The 26,993-nt window shown below is 40.4% G+C and overlaps 2 protein-coding genes across 3 annotated transcripts in view; one reads left to right on the forward strand and one right to left on the reverse strand.

The window, feature by feature from the left end:
- Positions 1–547: 547 nt before the first annotated feature.
- Positions 548–26,961, reverse strand: vezt (vezatin, adherens junctions transmembrane protein). 2 transcript variants are annotated; one of them, XM_027153980.2, is made up of 12 exons: positions 26,803–26,961; positions 16,690–16,818; positions 14,247–14,336; positions 13,731–13,915; positions 13,337–13,621; positions 11,063–11,200; positions 10,785–10,932; positions 9,558–9,886; positions 9,149–9,342; positions 6,172–6,269; positions 5,057–5,261; positions 548–2,287 (listed from the first exon to the last, which is right to left on the reverse strand). In XM_027153980.2, exons 1-12 carry the CDS (start codon positions 26,836–26,838, stop codon positions 1,707–1,709), a joined length of 2,418 nt encoding a protein of 805 aa, XP_027009781.1. In that variant the 5' UTR covers positions 26,839–26,961; the 3' UTR covers positions 548–1,706. The 2 variants fall into 2 exon arrangements, with proteins under 2 accessions (XP_027009781.1, XP_047660296.1); XM_047804340.1 differs by having other exon boundaries at positions 11,063–11,212.
- Positions 19,914–26,993, forward strand: part of fgd6 (FYVE, RhoGEF and PH domain containing 6) — a 36,429-nt gene continuing 29,349 nt past the window's right edge. The window contains exon 1 of the mRNA XM_047804339.1: positions 19,914–20,219. The gene's annotated coding sequence lies outside the window, so the exon portion shown is untranslated. The remainder of the gene's footprint in view (positions 20,220–26,993) is intronic.

Raw genomic sequence — 26,993 nt, forward strand, 5'->3', positions numbered from 1 at the left:
GTCATTCTTTGATAAATACAAAAATTAGTTCTGGCAGATTTTTTTGGTATAAGAGCAATTAATAATCAAAACTATCACCTTACTTCACTTAATCTAATGATAAACAAATTAGAAATTAAAAGTTTTTGTCTTATTAGCTGTAAGAGAGGACGGTAAGGAGAAACTAGCTGTTTTAATGTAAGTAGAAATTCTTCTGGATTGCTCTCATCTAACTATAAACGAGTTAAAATAATAACATACATTCTAAATTGTAATTATTGTCTAATAGCAGAATTATGAGAGGAACAAAATACTCCTCACTGATTTATTTCCTATAATAGCACAGCCGGTTTACACACCGTGTTCAACACATCAACTAATTCAGTGTGATTTTTCTGCAAATAAACAAATGTATTAAACAGAGGTTGTGATGTGGTCTCTGCTGAATCAATCCACCCATCCACCCATCCACCCATCATGTTGTGTGCTGTAGATAAAATCATATAAAAGGGGGAAGTTCCATCCCTGAAGCCAACCCCTGGCATAAAGACAGAGCTACACACAACAGTCTCTCTCAGCACAGGTTTATTTTATGAACAATTCAAATATTATGCATGTTAGATAAATGTGTACTATAATACTTTGACAATTTATCAAATCTATAAATACAGAATTATTTTTTTTAACACTTCTGAATTTCACTCACCGAATTCAAATGAAATTGTCAATAAATTCAAGTTGATATGATTTATAAGCCTGCATTTTTAAGATGTAACCCATTCGATTTATATGCCCAATCAACTGGCTTTCCACCTGACCGTCTGCTTGAATAAGAATCAGCTCACTCGTGCAGTTATTCAATCAGCCAATGGTGTTGCAGCAGCAAGAGATTCTGCTAATGTACACATCACACACAAAAAAAGAGATTTCAGTGGCTTTGACTGTAGCCTGTTTAAGTAACTGCTGATCACCTGAGGAAATACGGCACAATGATTAGAACTAAACAAAACTTCTTAAAGCTAGAGGCCAGTTTCTTCCTATACCACACTGCTTTTTATATGAATTTATTCAGTGTATATCATTTCTATATATTTTCTATAAGTATAGGTTACTACAAAAAAAAAAAAGAAAGAAAAAGCATTAAAAAAAAAGTTCACCTAAAGGTTAAAGTGAAAAATCTCAGATTAGTGGGTCCTCAGAGTGGATCTGTGAAGCATAGCCAGGGGATTTTAATTTAATTTTCTATTTATTATTGATTGCTTAAATTATTAGCCTGATTGCATTGTACCATTTTGATTCAAATGACAAGTCAAACACAAAAACAAGCAGGATTATAAATAATGTCAGCTTGAATCTGGAATTTAAAAAAAAAAAAAAAAAAAAAAAAGGAAGTAGCCCCAAATATTACTGTACACATTTACAATATAAGCCTAATATTTGAATAATAAGCCTAAGATTTGATGTAAATGACTGTAGAATTCCGTGTCTGTATTTGCTAGCCTGTACCTGAGGCATAATGCGAGAAAACACGGGACGGGATATACACAGTGACAATAGACAAAGTGTAAACAAGACCACACATGGAGGCACGTAAAGGACGGACATATAAAACTCACTCGCGCACCTGTTACATATGCTGCTGTCCTGACCTCAAGCTCAATAAATAAATCTAGGGCAGATGGGAATAAATAACCTGTATATACTAAAACAGTTAAACTTCTTGTCCTTCACTTCTCTGCTCTTCTCATCACTTCTGGCTGCGATATTTCTTCATTTGCATTTTCCCCATCCTCCTCCTTCTCCTCTTCCTCATCCGAGTCCCCATAGGTGCATTCCTGTAGCTGTGTGAAAGCGTGGGAGCGAGCGGCCACCTGAGCAGCCAGAGCCGAGCCGATGCTAAGCACTTCAGAGCCATGCAGTTCTGTAAGTCTGTCGATCACTGAGAGTGTGGGGACTATGGGAGAGAGGGGGTGTGATCCATTCGGGTCCGCCACCTCGTTCATCAGCCCGTCTGATTGGAAGAGCCGTGTTCCCTCTTCCTCGCCTGTCTTGTCTTGCATTTCTGCAGCGCTCTCAGAATTGCCACAGCAGAATTCAGTCACAGCTTCGGTCTCTTGTTCCTCTGTAGTGTCTCTCGCCATCTCTCCTCCTCCCTGCTTTAACTCCTCCTCCTCTTCCTCCTCCTCTTCTCCTGAAAGCTGCTGGGAGATGTGGTTGCTTGCAGGCGTTGCAAGATCTGTGCAGTCTGGACCCGCTGAAGATTCTGGGTGTAGATCCGATGTCTCTGTGGCAACCTGACCCAATGCAGCTAGAACAGAAACAGAGAGACAGAGTAAGTGAGAGATGTAGTGACGGAGCCATTAGAGCTACATATTCTGGACAATGACAGCATAACAGAGCAAGAACCACAGAATAAATATCTACATTGGATTTCACTGATTATTTTTTTTTCTTTATGATGAAGGACAGAAATTAACTGGCATAAATAACTTGTATTTATTTATTCATTATTTATTAAATTAAGTTTAAAAATAGTGGAAGCTCTTGAAGTCTGCATCTTCTTTACTGAGGTCATAATTTTACACACACCTTACAGAATATCTACAAAATATTAATAATAAAAAAGAAAAAACAAGAGGGACTATACAAATTGCATTTTATTTTGTATTTATTTCTGCCCTGAATAAGTTATCACATAATAGATTTTTACATATAGTCCACAAGTATAACTGAATTTACACAAGTGACCCAGTTTATATACCAGTTTACTTCCCATCAATTCTTAATTTTGTGTTGTTACATAAATAAACTTGTGTAGTAATTTAATTTGTTAAAAAAAAAAACTCTAGATTTGTGGGTTTTTTTTTTATTAACTTCATCATAAATAGTTTTAGTCTAATTATATCCTTCTATACTGAGCGATGTGTCCTACAAGGAGGATGTGGTGACTACAAAGCACTTCTGGAAGACTCACTGGATAATTGTTTCAGACAAAAGCTGTAAATGTAAATAAATATAGAAATAAATCAGTCTAGCAGGCTGATGGAGCAGATGGTTAGCTAATAATCGTTTGAGTAAAGGGCAAAATGCTTCCAAGCTAAATTCAATTCATTTTTGCAAAGCTATTAGATGAAACAGCTGTGATTGTATTCGTTAGATCATTTCCACATGCTCATCCATCCACAGGCTAGAAAACTGGACTATTTTCTCATCCTTCATGTACCAAACACAATAACAACAGGCTCTCATGCATGAGTTTTCTTTAGCTTTAAACCAATCTCTACAATAGTACATGAGGAATGTTATTCTAGGTCCTACTCTCGAGACCTAATTCATAGCCTATGCCAAGGGTGTACAGTTTTATGCGGAAAGGGCCTGGTGTGGGTGCATTTTCATTCTAACCAAGCAGATGCCACACCTGAGTCTTCCGATAGCCAAGAGCAACTGTGTAAAATGTAAATAATTGAACAGGTGGAATCAGGTGTAGCTCCTGCTTGATTGTAGAGAAGACTGGACTCCCCTGACCTAAACTCTCGCAAACTGAAGACAAGAATTTATCCCAGTGTCAAATCTATTCCTTAATCATTGAACAAACACAGTCCAATGCTTATAGTTTAATGCTTACAGTAAGTCTAACTGACCTCGTTTCTTCATTCGGTTACTTCAAACAAATGGAATGAATTAGAAGCCTTTATTTGTGAAATACTTTGCTTCATATATCCAAGATTAGGAAATCAGAGCACAGGGTCAGTCCATGATACAGCACCCTGGAGCAGAGAGGATTAAAGGCCTTGCTCAAGGGCCCAACAGTGGCAGCTTGGCACTACGGGCACTAACATTTGAGCCTAAGATAAGTTAAAAAACAGTTGCGTAGGGCCCTGCAAATTACGCAAGGCCCCGCCTCCCCCTGCCTCATTTTACAGTGCGTGTTAATGTTTACTGTGTAGAAGACAATATGAAGCTGTCATATTAAGTTGATGAGCTTCTGTCTCTAGTTTCTATCTGACTGGCTAAATTAGCTGTGCAGTGCATCTCTTGGCCTGTCTGTCACACAACAATTTATTGTGTGAAGTTTCGCGTGAATAAATGCCCAAGGGCCACGGTGTTTATAAACGGCAGCTCGATAACCGCGCCGCGCGTGAACATGCGTTCATATGTGCGTGCAATCGTGCAGGAAATGACACGTGCGCTTTCCAGCAGCAACATCTGCTTGGGGACCAGACAAAAATTTTTTTTTAAAAGAAGGGAGGTTTGCAGTGGGGTGTCAAGTGTGAATGTGTGGCAAATGGTTTACATGGCTCACGGGTCAGGTAGGAGGGCCCAGGAGCAGAATTTTGCTTAGGGCCCCAGGGAGGTCAGGATCGGCTCTGCTTGTAGTTGTCTACAATATGATATGTCAGATATGTAGTTGTACAGAGAAAACCAGAATATTGTCTATTTTTCTTTGTTTTTCATTCTATTCATCAAACCAGTTCAAAGCCCTGACTATAAATAGCATGGATTCTAAATTCATATATATAAAATAAGGAAGGATAAATGGCTGAATTGCATTTTTTTTCTTGGACGGTGCTAAAATTTCACAGCTCCTCACAGCTATAACGCTGAGTCATGGCTGAATCGCTAACCACTAAACTGCACAATATTTTAGTTGCCAGTCTTCAGGTCCTTCCTCGGTCACTCTTTTTTTTTGTATGAGAGGTGAACTGCAAATTTCTAGTGTGACGTAGGGTAAGGGTATATACATTGCGTATACACACATTAAACGTAAGGGTACGTATGCACACATTAAACGTCAAGTCAAGAAAATGCAGCACATCTCAGTGTATTTCTGTATGACACTTAACTGTGTCATTTCCGTGTAAAGCTGAACTAACTGTACACAAGACTAGTATTTTTTTACTATAATATTTTTGTTACCACCAAATATTGCCTTTGTTTACAGCATTTCTTTTTTTTTTCTTGTTTACTGACAGCACTGAGAGGATGGAACGATACTGAAGCCAAAGAACTTTATTTGATGGAATGTATGTGTGTGTGTGTGTGTGTGTGTAAGAGAGAGAGAGAGAGAGAATGTCACCTTTTTCGCTGAACAGCAGCAGCTTGCGTTTGTCTCGCTCTCCCTCAGAAGTTCGGATCCCCAAGACAGATTTAAGCTCAAGTAAAACTCTACGTGACTCCTCCCTCTCACGCCGCTGACGCTCCCGTTCCCATGGCGAAAGCAAGTCCACAGCCCCACGCCACTCTGTGTCTGAGTCTGAGTCAGAGACGTAGGCCTCCAGTTCCTATTCACACACACACACACACACACCTCTATGTTGATGGTATTACTATCACAGGGTAACATCTGTAATCAAATCATTGTTTCTTGTCATTGAAAAAACTCTTGTTGTCTGTGAGTCTTTTTTTTTTTAAGGTCAAGAGATCATTTTTCATTCATGACACAGTGTTCAGAGTTGCATACTTGGCTTAGCTGTTAGCACATTTAACCCTCCCCTGCTAACACCTCCAGGATTAGGGTGTGTGTGGAGTTTGCATATTCTCCCTGTGCTTCACTGGTTTCCTCTGGGTTCTCCAGTTTCCTCCCCCGGTCAATGACAGGAGTTGTAATCTGACTGACATCACTAAAATGTCTGTAGTGTGTGTGTGTGTGTGTGTGTGTCCTGTGATGGGTGTGCATTCTGTCCAGGGAGTTCACTGCTTTGTTTCCTTTTGTATTTTGGGAAGACTCCAGGTTTCCCTCCACTATGTGTAGGATAAACGCTGGGGAAAATGGATGGATAGACTAATGGATGTTCATAGCCTGTACAAACATGTATCTGTATCATTAATTCTGCTTACAAAATTGCAGTGATATTCTTCCAGGTATCATATTGTGATTGACAGAAGTATTTCCGGATTCGTTGGATACACGCGCAAAAGACATTTGCTCGTAAAAGCACAACGATGTACATATGACGTTTTAAATCTAAAACAATTTAAACGCAGACATCCGATCCAGTCGAGATATTCTCATGTTATTTATATATACAGTGTAGTAGTTTGCACAGAAAGCAAGTAAACTCAGAGTCAGTGGTTAAAAGGTCAATATATGCAGTCTTTTATAGATGAATGCACATGTAGCACATCTGAAAGAAGTCGTTTCCATTCTCTTTCTCCGTCTCTCCCACTCAAAGCTGCACGTTTACACCGTACCTGTTCCTCTGGGATGGGGTCGGTGTCATCGATGTGTGAGATAGGGGCAGGAGGAGGGGGGACAGGACCAGCTGCTTCCTCTGGACTTTCTTCACTTCCTGTCAAACATGCACAAAAACACTGTCACATGCCCTGCAACTGCAGGAGACCAAACTTCTGTCCACAGATTAAGCGGTTTGTGGTTAACGGCTGTAATAAAAGACCATTAATCTCGTGTGCATTCGATCGAACACGGACAATTAGAACTGCTCGGCTTAATAATTGTGCACGTTACGTTATAGCTTTATAGTCATTTATATCATTGCACAGCTCTAATATTTATGCAGCAGGATACAGTAGAGCTGGTGGGTGATTGGCCATCAGGGAGGGAAAGTAGGAGGAAAATGGGGAAAAACACCGGATTGTATTCATGTCCATCTTTGTGCATGTGTAATAGCTTTTCAGAGCTCCTTTGGTCTTCATGATGTGGTTTATTTAACTCTGTTCTTTAACAAAATCAAGGGACAGGTGTTTGTTTTGTAGTGAGATCACGTTACACCTTAATCCATAAAGAAGTCCATTCAGCTAATTACTATATGACTTCTGATCGAACTTAAACTGTATCACTGTTCAGTTATAAAATATATATAAAATGATCACACAGCCTGTCAGCATGTGTCAGAACCTGCTTCAACTGGTCACCAGGTCAGTTATGTTAGTGCCGAGAAAAGCCCTGACTGAATGGAAAGCATTTGGCAGTACAGTATGTCTATGTGCACTTACACAACTGTCCTGCGTTGACCTGTGAGCTACATAAAAGTTGCTGAATACTGAAAGAAATTCACTTGACTCATTATAGATGACTTCATTTGCTAGGTCTTAAAACTAGGACATAATCCCTTACCCTCAAACACAAAGTTTTTCACCCCCTCTTTTTCAACAGCTCTTAGAATAACTGCTGAATGGGAGCAAGTCAAAATATAGAAGTCTAAATTTAGTCTCTGTTTCAATCCATCTTGCACTATCTGCAGCTATCAGCTCATCGGTGTCCCAAGGATCTATAGTACATTTTGTCTTCATTGTATTTGTATTATTGAAATGTTACTTGAGTATGTTATATTATTATTACTCCAATGAGAAGAGCAGTATTTTGATGTAATAACTTTATGCTGTAAAGACTACATTGCCCTTGTTGTTATTATAACAGTTACGTGGATGTGGTGAGGATTTAACAGTGAAATCGTGCACAATGGTATTCAGTCATCAGACATTATAATGGATTTCAGTGCAATTGAGAAGGATATGCAAGAATCGTGCATATGAGTGTATATTATATATACATATAAGTCATGTAAAAAATTATGATCCCCATGAAAGCGTGTTTTTTTTTGTTTGTTTTTTTAAATATGTTTTTTTAAACATACGGGAAATTGATCCCGTGTTTTATTATACATTATAAATTGTAAATGATCTATAAAATGTATTTAAAAAAAAATCCAATTTCTTGTGAAGAAAAAGGACCCCATTACATTTATTTCTATTTAAAATGAACAAAATGACCTAAAGGTGTATCACATCAGGTGCAAATTATTAGAACATTGTTACAGAGCATTTTGAAGCAGGCTTGTCTTATTTAAAACACAGATATTTAGTTTGGTCTGCTCTTAATTGTCGAAGTGAGAGCTATCACCATGGTGAGATCCAAAAAGCTCTCTGAGACCTTCAGAAAGAAGATTGTCGATGCTTACGTGTCTGGTAAGGGATATAAAAAGATCTCAAAAGAAACTGTAATGAGCCATTTTACAGTCCGAAAACCATTTAGAAGTGGAGAACATTTAAAACAACTGCCAACAGAGATAGCTCAGGCCATCCAAGCATATTCACCCTAAGAGCGGACTGCAAGATGCTTAAAGAAGTCTACAAAAAACTTAAAATATCATCACGGGACCTACAGCAAGCTCTTGCTTCATGTTGATGCAGTGCAGATGAAGTGATGAATCTACAATCAGACAGAGACTAAACAACTTTAATTATCATGGGAGGTGTGCAAGGAGGAAACCTTTGCTGTCTGAGAAAAACATGAGGGCAAGACTGAAGTTAGCCAAAGACAACAGAGACAAAGGATAAGACGTCTGGAATAATGTGCTTTGGACAGATGAGTCTGAAACTGATTTATTTCGAACACCATAACAGAGGGAACGTTTGATGTAAACTAAATTCAGCATTTCAGCAAAAGAACCTCAGTCTAACTGTGAAACATGGAGATGGATGTGTTATAGTTTGGGGATGCTTTGCTGCAGAAGGACCTGTCCAGCTAACCATCATAGAATCCACTATGAATTCTACATTGTATCAGAAGGTGCTTGAGGAACATGTGAGGACATCTGTCAAAAAAAAAAAACTGAAGCTGAAGAGGAACTGGACCTTTTTAACATGACAAAAACATACCAGTAAAGCTACCAAGGACCAAGAGTGGGGGAAACTTTCTTCTAGTCAATGTCAAAAACTGGTAGACTGCTACAAGAAACATCTCATTGAGGTTGTTTCAGCCAAACGGGGAGACACTAGCTATTAGTGCACAGGGTATCCTAATGTTTTCCTCAGTTGAAACATTCATTTTTGTTGATTTATTTTGTCTAATACGTGAAGTGTTGTTTACAAGCATTGTTGCCATTGTTATATAACTATTTAATTGATCTTAATATTGAGCTGTATGTGTAGCAGATGAGCACTTATTCCCATGGACAAGTTTTCTTTACAGGACAGGCCATTGATTTAAGAAATAAACCCCAAAAAACTACACTACTATTAGTTTTTAATATTATATCCACATTATGATTTTGGAACTTTTGGACCAAAGCCTCCGACTCTGGATTACGGTCCTTAGGACATAAAGACTGAGTTATTGTTATAAACAAGAAATGTTCACATGGCTCTAAACTATTGTTTTGAGCCTGGGGCTGTCATAGCACATGTGTCTGAGAGTTTGACCTCTGACCTGGGCAGTGTGTGACCCTGCGCAGCATGCGCTCCACCTGTGCAGTCATGTCCTCCCAGCAGCAGGAGCTAGCCTGCATGTGAGGCTGCAGGAGGTGCAGGCGCTCACGGAGCTCCTGGTAACCTGCACAGGTCACCTCCTCTGACTCTTTAGTGACCATCAGCTTCTCCAGCTCATCCTCCAAAATGATTACCCTGGAGAGAGAGGGAGGGAGGGAGAGAGAGAAAGAGAGAGAGAGAGAGAGAGGGGGAGAAAGGGAGAGAGAGAGCTTACATTTCTATTATAGCAATTTCGAAAAAAAAGTAAAACCCACTTGTGTGTGTGGGTGTGTATCTGTGGGTGTGTATCTGTGGGTGTGTATCTGTGGGGGTGTATCTGTGGGGGTGTATCTGTGGGGGTGTTCTCCTACTCGCTGAGCAGGGCTTTGAGGTGGAGCTGAAGGCTACGGATGGACGTGTGCAGGGAGTTGAGCTCTCTGCATTTCTGCTTCGTCCGACTTGCTCGGCCCGAGTTCTGAGCCTGCTGCTGCATCTCAAAGTAGCGATGGAATTCATAACTGCGCTGCAGGTCACCAAGGCAACAGGCCAGGGAGGGATGAAGAGAGGCAGTGACGGTGGCCACACTATTGTACGCAAGAAGGTGGGGCTTAGACTCTAGCTCCGCCCTCCCTGAAGACATCATCAGTGCCAATCGGCGAAAAAACTCCGAGCTCTGGCCCACCCACAACTGAAAAAGTAACTAAGAAAGAGATGCGCAATAAGAAAGAACAAATTCAGCAGGGGTTTCTGAGCAAATTAAAAAAAAAACACCACCACCACTTTACATAAAAGACAATATGTAAACATCTGAAAAGATTTATATATATATATATATATATATGTGTGCATTAAAATTTGCTGTGGCTATACAGTCACTTGCTAGAGGTACAACTAAGGGTTTATGATAACTGGACACTTTAAATCAGCTGAACACTTCTCTTGCATGTGTAAAAACTTTTTATTAAAAAGTTAAAATATATTATGAGTATTTATATACCAAAATATACCATTTCCAGTACATCTCTCCATGGAAACTGGAACCACAGAGTAGATGCTGGTTCGCATTGACAAGGAACCCTAGCAGTTATCTGGGGCACCAAGAGTTACACATACAACTGCCATTTTCTTATATTGCTCTAACCTCCAGGGGCAGTGAGAATCATCTGGATAAGGTATGCCTTAAAGTAATGAGTAACCGCCCACCCTTAGGACTGACTGGAAAGGTTTTCAGAGATAACCACCAGGCTCGCACCACCAGGAGCAGCGGCTTTTGCAGAAATGCAGGTTTTCTTAAGGGGCACACTTCTGAATAAAACAAAACCAGAGTGGGATTTTCTTTCAGGCATCCGGGCCATCCACAGCCCACGGTGATGAAATCCAACACAAGTCACTGTTCAGACAAGTAAAGCACCTCATATCTTTCCGTCATTACAGATGGGTCATCTTTAGTGGGATTACCTTTATAGAAGGTGATTAGTTTAGAAAAACAACTGGTTAAAATATGACTTTGGGTAGAAACCCAACGTTCAGAGTGACCTAGCCATATAAATCAAGTCGGAATCAATCAGAGAAAGTGCAAAGCAAAGGATTTTACTCACTTTGAGAGCAGGTAAACTGTAGTCATTGGTCAGCTCCTGTGCCTGCTCATCAGAGAGATGCTCTGCCCCCAGGCCCAGGCCCAGCTCTCGGATCGGTACGGTCGACACATAATTGGTGACGTTGTCAATCTCGGAGTTGAGCGGAAACGTTAAACCGCGTTAAGAATCCGATATAACACTGTGACACAATGTATAAAGTCACACTAAACTAAATGTGTTATTACAGGGAGAAATGCATTCAGAACTGTGAACACTAATGCAGACGTTTAGAAGGATATGATTTAAGCATGATGCAGGTGGCGATGCGGGAGGCACGGAACACGCGGCGGAGACTCTGGTAGGCTGCTTTCCTCAAACCGATCAACTGTTGGCTGCGCAGATGCCCCGCCCTGTTAAAGGGACAGGCCGCACTCACCCTGTCGAGTAAACTTAACAAGTGAAACATGATCCAACTGTGCAGACGTCCGAGAACCATCAGGGCAGATATACATTTACACACACTTCCCAATCATCACACTCCACACACACAAATAACACACACGCAGCATCATACACATCTACAGACCATACAAACAGCCGCCATATTCCGTGGTCTAATTTGGGGTTTAAACTGTGCGGCCTGAGACTGCTTTAACGCCCAAATACGTTCCACAGACCCTCTGTATACAGACGTAATTTATAAACATAAACGACCGTCAAACATTCATTCATTTTCTACCCCTTATCCAAGCTACCTAGGGTCACGGGGAGCCTGTGCCTATCTCAGGCGTCATCGGGCATCGAGGCAGGATACACCCTGGACGGAGTGCCAACCCATCGCAGGGCACACACACACTCTCATTCACTCACACACACACACACACACCAGACAATTTTCCAGAGATGCCAATAAACCTACCATGCATGTCTTTGGACCGGGGAGGAAACCGGAGTACCCGGAGGAAACCCCCAAGGCACGGGGAGAACATGCAAACTCCACACACACAAGGCGGAGGTGGGAATCGAACCCCCAACCCTGGAGGTGTGAGGCGAACATGCTAACCACTAAGCCACCGTGCCCCATACCGTCAAATATCAGCTGTTTAAAATAATATTTTGGTTATTTATTGTAGCCATAGAGCTTTTAATTCTTGAACTTTTCAGAAGACATTAGGTCCAAGCTGATGTTATTTATAGGCCTTTTTTCATGTCAACGATGTTTGAATTAAACCAATCCACATGAAGTATGCAGTCACACTACACACAGGCCCATAACTATAAAGAATTCATGGTATATTGTGCATATCTCCACCATGGTTACAAAATAATTAAAAGCATGGACCACAGGGGGAACCCAAACCCTACTTTGAGAACAGCTGCCCTTGTTGATTTAATCAATATAGAAACACAGAAACCACATTACACACATACATCCATCGGGGCAAATTTCATAATAAAACTTACATCGGATAGACCAGCAAACACAGACCAGCATTCAAATGGACGTTAATTGACACTGGAACCGATCCCACACGCGATACAAACAATACAGACAACACAGAAATATGACTCAATGACACTTAAAGGACTACGCAAAGCACTGATCCAACCAGACCAGATTACTATTTAAAAAAACAAAAGCAGGACACTGGATTAGATTAAAGAGGATCTGGATTCGATGGGTCACTAGAACATGTCTGGGAAACTCATAATGGAACTCAACCCCTTTGGGATGAACTGGAACACCGACTGAACCCCAGACCACCTCACTTTTACACCATCAGTGTCTGATCCCACTAAGCTGAATGATCACTAACCCCCACAGACACCTCCAACATCTAGTGGAAAAGCGTCTCAGACGTGCATTACAATAGTAAATAGGGACTAAATCTTGAAAGAGATGTTAAACAAACACATACGGGTTTAAGGGTCTAGAGGCCACAAACCTTTGACTGTATCGTGTAGGTTAACAGCCAAAAAATATCCTATAGTATAAAAAAAATAACCATTCTGACGAATGACCTATAGAACAGCTGACAAACGACAGACGCAAACTACTGTTAGTAACCAGACACCTATAATGTGAACATCTATATATGGTTTATCTGATAAAACAGTTTATTTATATTTACAGTGTATATGCACCCCCCCCCCCAAACACACACACACACCAACACAATATGATCATTAATGTAACCTCTATGTTATATATCAAATCTTATTTATATCAACTCATTTAATTTTGTAGCTAATAGCAAGATCAACAGTCTCACAAGCTAAAGACAAAAAGTTATATGAACAGTAACAGGACATAAGAGAATACACAATGTGTGTTCTTGTGAATTTTCACGATCTCCCTGGGAAACCTGGTCGAAATCTGGTAAAAGCTACATGCTTATTTATTTATGAACTAAAACGATAAACTAATTTACAGGTATTCGTACAAACAAGAGGTATAAATAAAAGGTTATGGTTAGATTTAGGTGTAGAAATTATATTATAACATTAAATATGTATAATCTTATGTCTTGCCATGTTCCAAAACTCATGTGTGCATGTGAGGGGACACCTACAGGGTGAATCCCCGCGAGATGACTTCGGTCTCCTGGATGAGACGGAGTGATTTGCGTGCCAGGCTGGTGAGTGCTCGACTGTTGATCACCAAACTCTCCAGCTGGACAGCTTGAGCCTGGACCTGCTGCTGTATTGCTGCCTTGTGCCACAGATGAACGCCATGACGAACACAGGAGACACACACCAAACAAACACACAACCAAAGCAGGCCCCGGCCATTGTCAGGACAAGAACACCAAACCGTGAGCAGGATGGCCAACAACCCGACCAGTACAGAGACATCCCTGTGAGAGAAAACACACACAAGCTCATATAAAGAGGTAATGCTTTACAGAATAGCCTCCTAAAAATTTCAAGCAGTGAGTGTGTGTGTGTGTGTGTGTGTATATGTACCATATAGATGGTGTGGAGAGGTAGCGGGGTGCAGGCAGGGCTGAGGTGGCGCTCGGACAGGCAGTACTTGTGGATCCCAGAGAGAGCGCACTGGGGTCTAACAGCTCAATGAGCTCCACGTCTTCCTGCAACAGCACGTCCTGAGACAATACACAGCGCAGGGAGTACTGCCGGAACGCAGTGTCCTGCCAGGACACAACACACACACACACACACACACACACACACACACACACACACACACACGCACACACACACGCACACGCACACACGCGCACACACACGCACGCACACACACACACACACACGCACACACACACACGCACACACACACACGCACACACACACACGCACACACACACACGCACACACACACGCACAATCAGAATTTAAAAACATCCACAAAAACAAAGGCTGTACAGCAATTAATATTTTAGCCGTGTGATAATACAAGTGTGTGTGTGTATGTGTGTGTATGCGTGTGTGATGTTGAAACAAATCAGGAGGTTTTCTTACCAGCTGTTGCTCCAGCTGTAGGGAGGCACCGCTCTGACGAAACGGACTCAGAGAGCGCAGGATCTCAGCCAGCCTCCAAATACCACCTGCCTGTAAACACAACATCTCATTATAAACCTACACATTTAGCTTTGCAGCACGCTCATAATTAAAATGTACATGTTTAAATGTTTTATTTTTTAACATCTTACATAATAGAATTCCTATTAAACTGACCTTACACTGTGCATAACGGCTCATGACACATTATATAGCCATGAAGGTGTTTTTTTTTTACATGTAATCTGCTCAGGAGATTAAAGCACTGACTGACTTGTGGGATGTGAGTAACAGGACATGACATAATTTTTTTCAGAGAAACATCAGAGGCCATGACCATGGTGATAAACCAGGCTTGAACCCTGGTGCAGGTTACACACAGCCTTGGTTCCAGTCGAGGCTGTATCTACTCTTTCATAAATGTTGCTACAATTAAAAATGTTTTATTCTGACACTTTTGCAAGAGAATACAATCTCAATGTGGACAAGCTACAATGTGCACATTTAGCTTGTCCACATACAGTACCAAACTATGTTGTATTTTACACACACACAAGACACTTGTGCCCTGATCTCTGTGTGTGTGTGTGTGTGTGTGTGTGTGTGTGTGTGTGTATGTGTTCACGGTTCTTCTGTGTGAATGCACTGGCTGAATAAAGGCAATGAATGCGTTTTATTTAGAGCTATTTGTCAGTGTGTTCAGTATTCTGCTAGTGTCGATGTGAGGCATTCTGACTGCTTTGTGTTTTCAAGACGGCCAGTAAAGCAAAGAATTACGAGTTTGTGTGTGTGTGTGTGTGTGTGTGTGTGTGTGTATAAGGAGAGCACTATGAACACTAGCTAACCAGAAAGTTGTGTAATTCAGTGTTATTAGCAATGTAATCGTCTTACTAACTGTTCTTGGATAATACCATTGTTTAACAAAAAGCCTTCACACACACACACACACACACACACACACACACACACACACACACACACACACACACACACACACACACACACACACACACCTCTACTAATTCCGAACGATTCTACAGCAAACAAAGCAAAGAATTCTCACAGAAATGTGTGTGTGTGTGTGTGTGTGTGTGTGTGTGTGTGTGTGTGTGTGTGTGTGTGTACAAAACATTGCAGTCAGTGAGAAACTGCAAATTTGATTTATTTATTTAAAATAAAAAAATAGTCTGATACTATTCACATCTACTTATTTTCATTTATTGGACACTTCAGCGTTGCGTCTTAAACACTGACGTCACTGTCAAAACTTCCATGCTGGTCAGACCTGACGTTTACTTCCAAGAATGCACCACTGACATATACATCAACACATACACACTCAGTATAGCATGTAAGCAAAGCCAAACCAGATCACTTCCTGTTACAGAAGCAATGTTGCCCAAGAGTCTGTTGTTCCTTTGCTCACACACTCCTGACTGGATTAGGTAAGGTTAGATTAAAACAAGCAACCAGTCAATTTAGCTCTTATTTACACAATAAGGTTCACTTAACTAAAGCTGTGCACTTGTACGCGTAACGTACTCAAATCTGCTTAACCTGAATGGACCAAATTCTTCATTTAAGCAGCTTAAACAGCAGCGAAACCTCAGGTACGGCTGATCCGCTTGTTATGGTGTGTTACGTTTGTCCTTGTGAATCCAAATTCCTACATTGCAACACTAGCTGCGCAACCGACGGTTAGAAAACGCTTTATAAGTAAAACACTCGATTACAAAACAGGACATAAATCACATCATTTTCTGTTAAAGGTGACTGAGGTGGTGTGAGAAACCTCGTCACATCATGACGTTTCCTACTACATAAACAAGAAGTTTCTCTTGTAAATGCACTTTGGCACAAGGACAATTCTAGCATTGTAAAGTCTGGCTAGCAAAGCAAAAGTAAGACTAGCATTATGACTCTTCAGCAACTTGATCGAAGCCTGACGGTCCCTGTGTGAGGACATAATCAGTCCCTTCGGGAGTATACAAATTTTTGCGATCGCAGTAATGAATGCCTGATCAAGCAAACTCCAGGATATTCGAAGGAGCTTGAGATTTTTCAAAATGAACATTTTCTGCAGATTTGACCCATAAAGTGTTCATTATTCTAAAAGTTAAAATCTTTTTTTTTTGATAAACATGATTCGATTTGGAGTCCCGTGCTTGAACCATCCCATTCCACACCCTTTAGTCTACCTTCGCTCACCCCAAGTTACCCGAGAGATTACAGTCTAAAATGGGTCAAGACATTTTCTGTAAACTGGAACACATCATTTTTTTGATTCGCTGTTGGGAAGAGGGCTATACGACACCCCGATCACAGTTAGATGTTCATAATAATAAATCATGCTTGTGATCTAGTTATGGTCTGATATCAGTGTTACATGGATGTTGGCACTCACTCTGGTGGGGGGCAGGATATCCTGGACACCAGCACCCAGTTCCTCCTCCTGCTGCTCCTGAGAGATGGGTGAACATGCCTCAAAATCAGTGTGTCCTAGATCCTGCAAATACTGGAACAGAGGAGAGTTCTATAGAGAGAGAGAGAGAGAGAGAGAGAGAGAGAGAGAGAGAGAGAGAGGAGAGAGAGAGTAGAGAGAGAGGTCATGAATCAGATGTTTGTCACAGGAAACAGCAAGCTTTGCTGTGTGAAAAAAGGAAAAGCTCCAGCCACAGCATCCCTTCCTGTCCGCCACCCTTACCTCAACATCATCCCTCGCTTCTCTTTCAGCCCTTCCCCAATTCGCCATCATTTCGCACAGGATATCGATCGACACTCACGCACAACTTATTCGCCCACCAGAGAACTAGAAATCACATCGAACATGCTCCGAATGCGCCACTTCGTTTTTTCCCCCCGAGCATCAAAAAGCGTCTTATTGCCTTTGCATCCCAGTTCCTATTAAATCAATCAATCTGACTAATCCCAAACAGTTAAACCCCTTTTTGCTGACCTAATTCTTGGCAGATATTACATATTCACATTGGTTCATTAGAACAACAGCAGATAGAATTTGAACAAATTGACTGTGCTGCCCTGTGTCTGTATAAGTGTCTTGATGTCATTCTCAGCCCCATTGTTGTTAACACTAAATAAATAAATAAATACATAAATACATAAATACATAAATAAATAAATAAAAATTCTTTGATTAGACACAGTCTTGGGGAGACACTTTGATTAGACACAGTCTTGGGGAGACAAGAAAAAGATTAAACCATCCTAATTCACTTTTTTATTTGTTCCATTAAATATAACAATAGCACTCTCACTCCATGGGTACATGACATCCCCAGCCTCTCCCAGAAGATAAACCATCTTCTAGCATGGCTCTGAATCACATCAAAAGCACACTTTATCTCATTTACAGTGTAGAGAAAATATAAAACTTCAAGCTTCTTCTGTTTCTTCCCTTCACCTTTAAATGGCATCTTGTCTCTTAGACTCTGATTCTGCTCAAGCTGCGAGATTACTCCAATTTGTCTCCTATGATTTAGTTTCAGTTGATCCAGAACTCAGTAGTGTGTTACACCTACGCTGTACTACGTTATCTTACACGAACATTCAGTTCAAAATCCTCCTTCTTGTTTATAAACTAGATCTTCCTGCTCAGCGTTACTTACAGTTCATGCATCAAATTCCCTTGGTTTTAGTGACTGGGTCTTTTTCTGTGTTGCTTTGTGGTTAGCATGTCTGGGATTGGGGGTTCTATTCCTGTGTGTTTTTGTATGATTTACATGTTCTCCCTGTGCTTCAGGGGTTTCCTCTGATTTCTGCACCAGTCCAAAGACATGTGTTATAGGCTGACTGGTATCTCTAAATAGTCCAAGGTGTGTGAACAGGTGAGTGAGTATGTTCCTGTGATGGATTTTCTACCGCTTATCCGAACTTCTCGGGTCACGGGGAGCCTGTGCCAATCTCAGGCGTCATCGGGCATCAAGGCAGGATACACCCTGGATGGAGTGCCAACCCATCGCAGGGCACACACACACTCTCATTCATTCACACACACACACACACACACACTACGGACAATTTTCCAGAGATGCCAATCAACCTAACATGCATGTCTTTGGACCGGGGGAGGAAACCGGAGTACCCGGAGGAAACCCCCGAGGCACGGGGAGAACTCCAAATACACAAGGCAAATCCCCAACCCTGGAGGTGTGAGGCAAAACATGCTAACCACTAAGCCCCCGTGCCCCCCCATCTGGTGTTTCTGAACAGGAATTCTGAGGTGAAGGAGTGTTTAGAGGAATTATGTACAGCATTACAGGCAGTGTTACCAGACACGGTCACCTCCATGGTTCAACATATGGAGAAAAATAATGAGAAAAATATGGACAGAAGTCCAGATCTCACTGCTAAAATGATCACTGGCTAACTAGCTTGTTAGCCTAGCCAATTCGATAAGCAGAATACACACGACTGGGCAACACGCACTTCTCACAGTTTTTCCACCCTTGTGTCAGTAAACATTTAGCACAGTTTCATGACTTCACAAGTCAAGAAAGATTATAGAATGAAGCTTGAAAAAGCCTTATAGTCATTAGCGATGAATCTAACCGCTTTGGAAAAACCAATCTCTTGTGTATCTCATCATTAAGTGTAACAATACAGTGGAACAGAAGCTTTAAACTGGATCTCAGATATTTCCTCAATGCAGGGAATTCTTGTGCATCCTTTACATTACTTGTTCCTATAAATGACATTACTATTTCTAACTTTGACTAATTTTCCTGAGTTTTCAATCGTTAAGCTTTCGGTTTTTCAGAAAAGGACGTGTATAACTATTATATATTAATGTGTCACACTATATTACTAATACTATTCTAACTGTATTATTATAGTAATGTATTACTACAACTATTTACTGATTGTGTATTAGTGGTCTAATGTGTTAACAAACATATTATTTAGTTAATTTATTAACTAAAGGTTAAAACAATAAGGTGTATTTGTATTACAGAGTTACTGTTACCACCCCAGAGGTAATTATATTCCAAAAACACCACCTTGTGAAATGTGTTATTGCTTCAACAACTTCAATGTGTTATTCAATAAAGCATCAGACTTTTCTTATATATCCGTAGTTAATGTTGAGGAGCGTCTTTCTTCGCTCTCCTGAAGTCAATCGGTTCCTTCTAGAAGTTGTTTTTGTGTGTGAATGTTAAAAAATATGTTTTTCTTTCTGGAAAATTACTTGAATCGGTGAAATTTAAGCACCGAATTCTTCTTTTAAACTGTTACCAGTGAAGACAATAATAAGTAATACAAAAAAATAATATATTCTACGAAAAATAGCAACAAACTCACATGCGGAAATCTTTCCTGTGTTGGAAAACAAAGTTGCAGCTTGACAGCTGTAGTATAAGGAACACTATTATTTATTGTAACTCCATTCTCCTAAAAGGAAAACTAGGTTTAATGAGCTGACAGAGGTTTTGTTTTTGCTTAGTCTGCATTTAAGCTAATATTCCACTATCGCTGCATTTGCCATGTGCTATATTCGGATTATGCGGCTACTCACGATGACTTTGATACTCCATGCAACATGTTTAAAGATCAAAACGATTAAAGAGTGATTCACAGTGCAAAGTGTTCAAAGTGATTACGTCTGCTTGATCATGAGAACATTGGGATTCATCAGAGAAGCCACAGAAACACTCGTCTGGAGGCTCGGAGACGATAACAGCACACAGTCTGAGGCAAAGACAAAAACATTTCAGCTTTCTGCAGTATCACTAGTACAGAGCCTGATGTCAGCAAAAGAACTATTCAATTCTGACACACTGCTTTATGGATTACGTTTCTCCACCAGGAAGAAAGCACTAAAGGATGGAATAAAAAAAAATACTACTACTATGGAATAGTGACGGTGACGGTGTGTGTGTAACGTGACAAGGCTTTAAACTACATACAGTAAGAGTGGTGAGTCTGATATCCAATCTATACACCCACAAAACAAATAACGTTATTTTTATTCAACTAATTTTACTATACGGTACCGACACAGAGACCTTGTGTATCTGCCCATACTGTTAACCCATCTGATATGATAATGTTTTAAACTACTAAGCTTTAAAACGTATTAACTGACATATTAACTGATGCACTGCACAGTTAAGTTCTCACTTCTCAAAACTCACTTAAATATAATAAATAAAAAAAAGTTTAAAGTAGCATCAACATCAGTTATAACTAATGCTCAAGCAGTCAGGCATCTTTATACAGTAGGTAAACATTTTCAGTTGTAAAAATGCATTTTGTTTAGAAATCCAATGTTTTTGATATCTGGTGCAACATTTTATGGCGAAGTATATGGAGGCGTGGCTTGTAAATCTAATTTGCGTACATAACATTAGTTGTTGTTAACATAACAACTTGTTCTCAATTTTTCTTTAAGGGTAGTCTTAAAGAAGCCTGGTTTAACTATTTAATTAGTGTGAATTAAGCTGCAATGACAGTAAGTGATTTCCAAACAGGAACCAAAAATAACATTTATATGATGTGTACATTCTACAGTGCTGGAAAAAAAACCCCAAAAGAGAATAATGCGTTACTTTGCAATTACTAAAACCTTAGATAAAAATCATGCTTGACTAAACTGACTAAGAGTAAATGTGTGGAAATTGTTACTATACTTTTCTGGAGTAGTGCAAGTCTCACACCAATACTTTTTAGTGCATATTATAATCTAATCTGAGTAACTAACTTTAGCTCAATTTATCACACCACTGTGGTCGATTGTGTTCACTATTCGGTGTTCACTCTTCGGTGTTCACTATATTATATTAAAAAAGTCAGTATTTAAATCAGATTAACTGCAGCTTTAATGCAGAGTGCATTACTTATGCATTGCTGTTTACTGCTGAAGCGAGGGACGACCTGTGTTCCTTGGAGCTGTATGCGATATTCTGTTATTCTTGTCATTCCATTTCTATGACTAGCGCTAGAAATTTAAAAAACGATGTCATTTTTAAAGCTATTAAAGGAAACATCAATACAATGACTCGGATCTGAATATCTATACTCATCTTTAGAGGTATAAAAGATTCGATTCTAAGTTAACCCAAGACTTTTTGAGTTAAACCTAAGCCATCAAAAGGTTTACTATTTGATGGCTTAGGTCTGACTATTTTTCTCCATAGCCCACTGATAGTGGTGCCTTTAGGAAATTTTTCAAGTGATGAAGCAGCTCTTTATTCCTCAGTCTGACCAGCTGTCTCTCCGTTTCTCACCTGTCACTCTACTCAAATTGATCAAATTTTAAAGCTTTGAATAAAGCTTCAACCATATCGTGCTCTTCCTCTCGTACATCGCTAAATAGCTGAGCCGAGTCTCTGCTGTAACTCTGCTTCAGGTTGTTGTGCAGCTGCATTGCTTTCTGTTCCTCTGAGTGCAGCGCCGCTGTCTTTACTACTTCTGAGCTGGAGTTCTGGTTAATACGACATTGGACACATTGGTAGAAAATGGTTCATCACTGAACACATTCATACACATTTTTCATGTGTATCACAGGAATGTTTCCTCATAAGGAATCCGGATTCCTACATTTCCACTCCGGATTCCTACATTTTCCTATTTCACTCCCACAATCTTCTGCAGTCAGTAAACTCTTCAGGACAGACTATATTGCTCTTTTCCAGGTTTTCAGTAACTTAACAAGCTGAGTTCTTTTTCTTTTCTTTTTATCTTATTCACTTCTAAGTAAGAGGACACAAAGGAGTTGGTGTTTATGTCTCAGAGCCTCTCGAGGAAGGTCTACAACCTGAAATGTAACTAAAAACGAAGTGTCGGTCATTAATCAATTAAACTTTGTAAATCGATGGCAAACCGCTGTAGTATAAAAACAAGAAAACACTTGGGAAGTGCTGTTAGAGAAAGGAAATAAAGAAAAGTAATTACACCACACCACTCCGACATGGATGATGATGATGATCTTCCTGTAATAGCACACCCTGAAGTGATTTATTACTTACAGGACTGCTTAAAGAGCAGAAACCAACATAATGTTGGCATAACCAACATCAACTGTAGTACCACTAATGGCATAACCAACATCAACTGTAGTACCACTAATGGCATAACTAACATCAACTGTAGTACCACTAATGGCATAACCAACATCAACTGTGGTACCACTAATGGCATAACCAACATCAACTGTGGTACCACTAATGGCATAACCAACATCAACTGTGGTACCACTAATGGCATAACCAACATCAACTGTGGTACCACTAATGGCATAACCAACATCAACTGTAGTACCACTAATGGCATAACCAACATCAACTGTAGTACCACTAATGGCATAACCAACATCAACTGTAGTACCACTAATGGCATAACCAACATCAACTGTGGTACCACTAATGGCATAACCAACATCAACTGTAGTACCACTAATGGCATAACCAACATCAACTGTGATACCACTAATGGCATAACCAACATCAACTGTAGTACCACTAATGGCATAACCAACATCAACTGTACAGTGTACAGGGTTGCGGAAACATTCCCTGATCTACAGAAGATCCTGGTGATCAGTATTAAATCTCCTAATTATCTGATTGGATGTCACTGAGTCAACAGTGTATCAGTGTGACTGTGTAACAGTGTGACTGTGTATCAGTGTGACTGTGTAACAGTGTGACTGTGTAACAGTGTATCAGTCTGACAGTGTATCAGTGTGTCTGTGTAACAGTGTATCAGTGTGACTGTGTAACAGTGTATCAGTGTGACTGTGTAACAGTGTATCAGTGTGACTGTGTAACAGTGTATCAGTGTGACTGTGTAACAGTGTATCAGTGTGACTGTGTAACAGTGTATCAGTGTGACTGTGTAACAGTGTATCAGTGTGACTGTGTAACAGTGTATCAGTGTGACTGTGTAACAGTGTGACTGTGTAACAGTGTATCAGTCTGACAGTGTATCAGTGTGTCTGTGTAACAGTGTATCAGTGTGACTGTGTAACAGTGTATCAGTGTGACTGTGTAACAGTGTATCAGTGTGACTGTGTAACAGTGTATCAGTGTGACTGTGTAACAGTGTATCAGTGTGACTGTGTAACAGTGTATCAGTGTGACTGTATCAGTGTGACTGTGTAACAGTGTATTAGTGTGACTGTGTATCTGTGTAACAATGTAACAGTGTGTCAGTGTGATTATGTAACAGTGTGACTAACAGTGTGACTGTGTATCAGTGTATCAGTGTGACTGTGTATCATTGTGATTGTGTAACAGTGTGACTGTGTATCAGTGTGATTGTGTATCAGTGTATCAGTGTGACTGTGTATCAGTGTAACAATGTAACTGTGTAACAGTGTGACTGTGTAACAGTGTATCAGTGTAACTGTGTAACAGTGTATCAGTGTAACAGTGTAAGTGTGACTGTGTAACAGTGTAACTGTGTATCAGTGTGACTGTGTAACAATGTAACAGTGTGACTGTGTATCGGTGTAACAGTGTGACTGTGTATCGATGTGACTGTGTAACAGTGTATCAGTGTAACTGTGTAACAGTGTAAGTGTGACTGTGTAACAGTGTGACTGTGTATCAGTGTGACTGTGTAACAATGTAACAGTGTGACTGTGTATCGGTGTAACAGTGTGACTGTGTATCGGTGTGACTGTGTATCAATGTGACTGTGTATCAGTGTAACAGTGTGACTGTGTAACAGTGTGACTGTGTATCAGTGTGACTGTGTATCAGTGTGACTGTGTATCAGTGTGACTGTGTATCAGTGTATCAGTCTGACAGTGTATCAGTGTGACTGTGTATCGGTGTAACAGTTTGACTGTGTATCGGTGTGACTGTGTAACAGTGTATCTGTGTATCAGTGTAACAGTGTATCAGTGTAACTGTGTAACAGTGTAAGTGTGACTGTGTAATAGTGTAACTGTGTATCAGTGTGACTGTGTAACAATGTAACAGTGTGACTGTGTATCGGTGTGACTGTGTATCAATGTGACTGTGTATCAGTGTAACAGTGTATCAGTGAGACTGTGTAACAGTGTAACTGTGTATCAGTGTAGCAGTGTATCAGTGTGACTGTGTATCAGTGTGACTGTGTAATAGTGTAACAGTGTGACTGTGTATCAGTGGAACAGTATCAGTGTGACTGTGTATCAGTGTGATTGTATCAGTGTGACTGTGTATCAGTGTAACAGTGTATCAGTGTGACTGTGTATCAGTGGAACAGTATCAGTGTGACTGTGTATCAGTGTGACTGTGTATCAGTGTGACTGTGTATCAGTGTGACTGTGTATCAGTGTGACTGTGTATCAGAATAACTGTGTATCAGTGTTACCGTGTAACAGTGTATCAGTGTGACTGTGTATCAGTGTATCAGTGTGACTGTGTATCAGTGTGATTGTGTATCAGTGTATCAGTGTGACTGTGTATCAGTGTAACAATGTAACTGTGTAACAGTGTGACTGTGTAACAGTGTATCAGTGTAACTGTGTAACAGTGTATCAGTGTAACAGTGTAAGTGTGACTGTGTAACAGTGTAACTGTGTATCAGTGTGACTGTGTAACAATGTAACAGTGTGACTGTGTATCGGTGTAACAGTGTGACTGTGTATCGATGTGACTGTGTAACAGTGTATCAGTGTAACTGTGTAACAGTGTATCAGTGTAACTGTGTAACAGTGTAAGTGTGACTGTGTAACAGTGTGACTGTGTATCAGTGTGACTGTGTAACAATGTAACAGTGTGACTGTGTATCGGTGTGACTGTGTATCAATGTGACTGTGTATCAGTGTAACAGTGTGACTGTGTAACAGTGTGACTGTGTAACGGTGTGACTGTGTATCAGTGTGACTGTGTAACAGTGTATCAGTCTGACAGTGTATCAGTGTGACTGTGTATCGGTGTAACAGTTTGACTGTGTATCGGTGTGACTGTGTAACAGTGTATCTGTGTATCAGTGTAACAGTGTATCAGTGTAACTGTGTATCAGTGTAAGTGTGACTGTGTAATAGTGTAACTGTGTATCAGTGTGACTGTGTAACAATGTAACAGTGTTACTGTGTATCGGTGTAACAGTGTGACTGTGTATCGGTGTGACTGTGTATCAATGTGACTGTGTATCAGTGTAACAGTGTGACTGTGTAACAGTGTGAATGTGTATCAGTGTGACTGTGTATCAGTGTGACTGTGTATCAGTGTGACTGTGTATCAGTGTGACTGTATCAGAATAACTGTGTATCAGTGTGACCGTGTAACAGTGTATCAGTGTGACTGTGTAACAGTGTAACAGTGTATCAGTGTGACTGTGTAACAGTGTATCAGTGTGACTGTGTATCAGTGTGACAGTGTATCAGTGTGACTGTGTATCAGTGTGACTGTGTATCAGTGTGACTGTATATCAGTGTAAAAGTGTGACTGTGTATCAGTGTAAAAGTGTGACTGTGTATCAGTGTAAAAGTGTGACTGGGTATCAGTGTAACAGTGTGACTGTGTATCAGTGTAACAGTGTGACTGTGTATCAGTGTGACTGTGTATCAGTGTATCAATGTGACTGTATCAGTGTAACAGTGTGACTGTGTAACAGTGTATCAGTGTGACTGTGTATCAGTGTGACTGTGTATCAGTGTGACTGTGTAACAGTGTATCAGTGTGACTGTGTAACAGTGTGACTGTGTATCAGTGTAACAGTGTATCAGTGTGACTGTGTAACAGTATAACAGTGTGACTGTGTATCAGTGTATCAGTGTATCATTGTGACTGTTTATCAGTGTAACAGTGTATCAGTGTATCATTGTGACTGTGTATCAGTGTAACAGTGTAACAGTGACTGTGTATCAGTGTGACTGTGTATCAGTGTATTAGTGTGACTGTGTATCAGTGTATCAGTGTGACTGTGTATCAGTGTGACTGTGTATCAGTGTATCAGTGTGACTGTGTATCAGTGTGACTGTGTATCAGTGTATCAGTGTGACTGTGTATCAGTGTAACAGTGTGACTGTGTATCAGTGTAACAGTGTATCAGTGTGACTGTGTAACAGTATAACAGTGTGACTGTGTATCAGTGTATCAGTGTATCATTGTGACTGTTTATCAGTGTAACAGTGTATCAGTGTATCATTGTGACTGTGTATCAGTGTAACAGTGTAACAGTGACTGTGTATCAGTGTGACTGTGTATCAGTGTATTAGTGTGACTGTGTATCAGTGTATCAGTGTGACTGTGTATCAGTGTGACTGTGTATCAGTGTATCAGTGTGACTGTGTATCAGTGTGACTGTGTATCAGTGTATCAGTGTGACTGTGTATCAGTGTATCAGTGTGACTGTGTATCAGTGTGACTGTGTATCAGTGTGACTGTGTATCGGTGTATCAGTGTGACTGTGTATCAGTGTAACAGTATATCAGTGTGACTGTGTATCAGTGTAACAGAACACCGCCCAGCTCACACAGCTCACACGTTACACGCCTTTAAACCCCGAGCACAATAAACCACTTCATCCCCAAACCAGTAAACCTGCGTGTGTAAACACTCACCTCGAACACAACCTCTTCATCTAGATCCTCAGTCATAGCTCTCCGCCATTAGTCTGCAACAACGAGCACGCATTCTGGGATTGTAGTCGATACGAATTAGCCGCCTGGCTTGACTTACGGAAGAGCTGCGCAAAGCCAACCAACACGTGTGTACTACGTTTCCCATGATGCTTTACTTTCCCGTACTGTGA

This window comes from Tachysurus fulvidraco, chromosome 19 (genome assembly GCF_022655615.1).
Source record: "Tachysurus fulvidraco isolate hzauxx_2018 chromosome 19, HZAU_PFXX_2.0, whole genome shotgun sequence".
NCBI classification, from domain to species: Eukaryota; Metazoa; Chordata; class Actinopteri; order Siluriformes; family Bagridae; genus Tachysurus; species Tachysurus fulvidraco.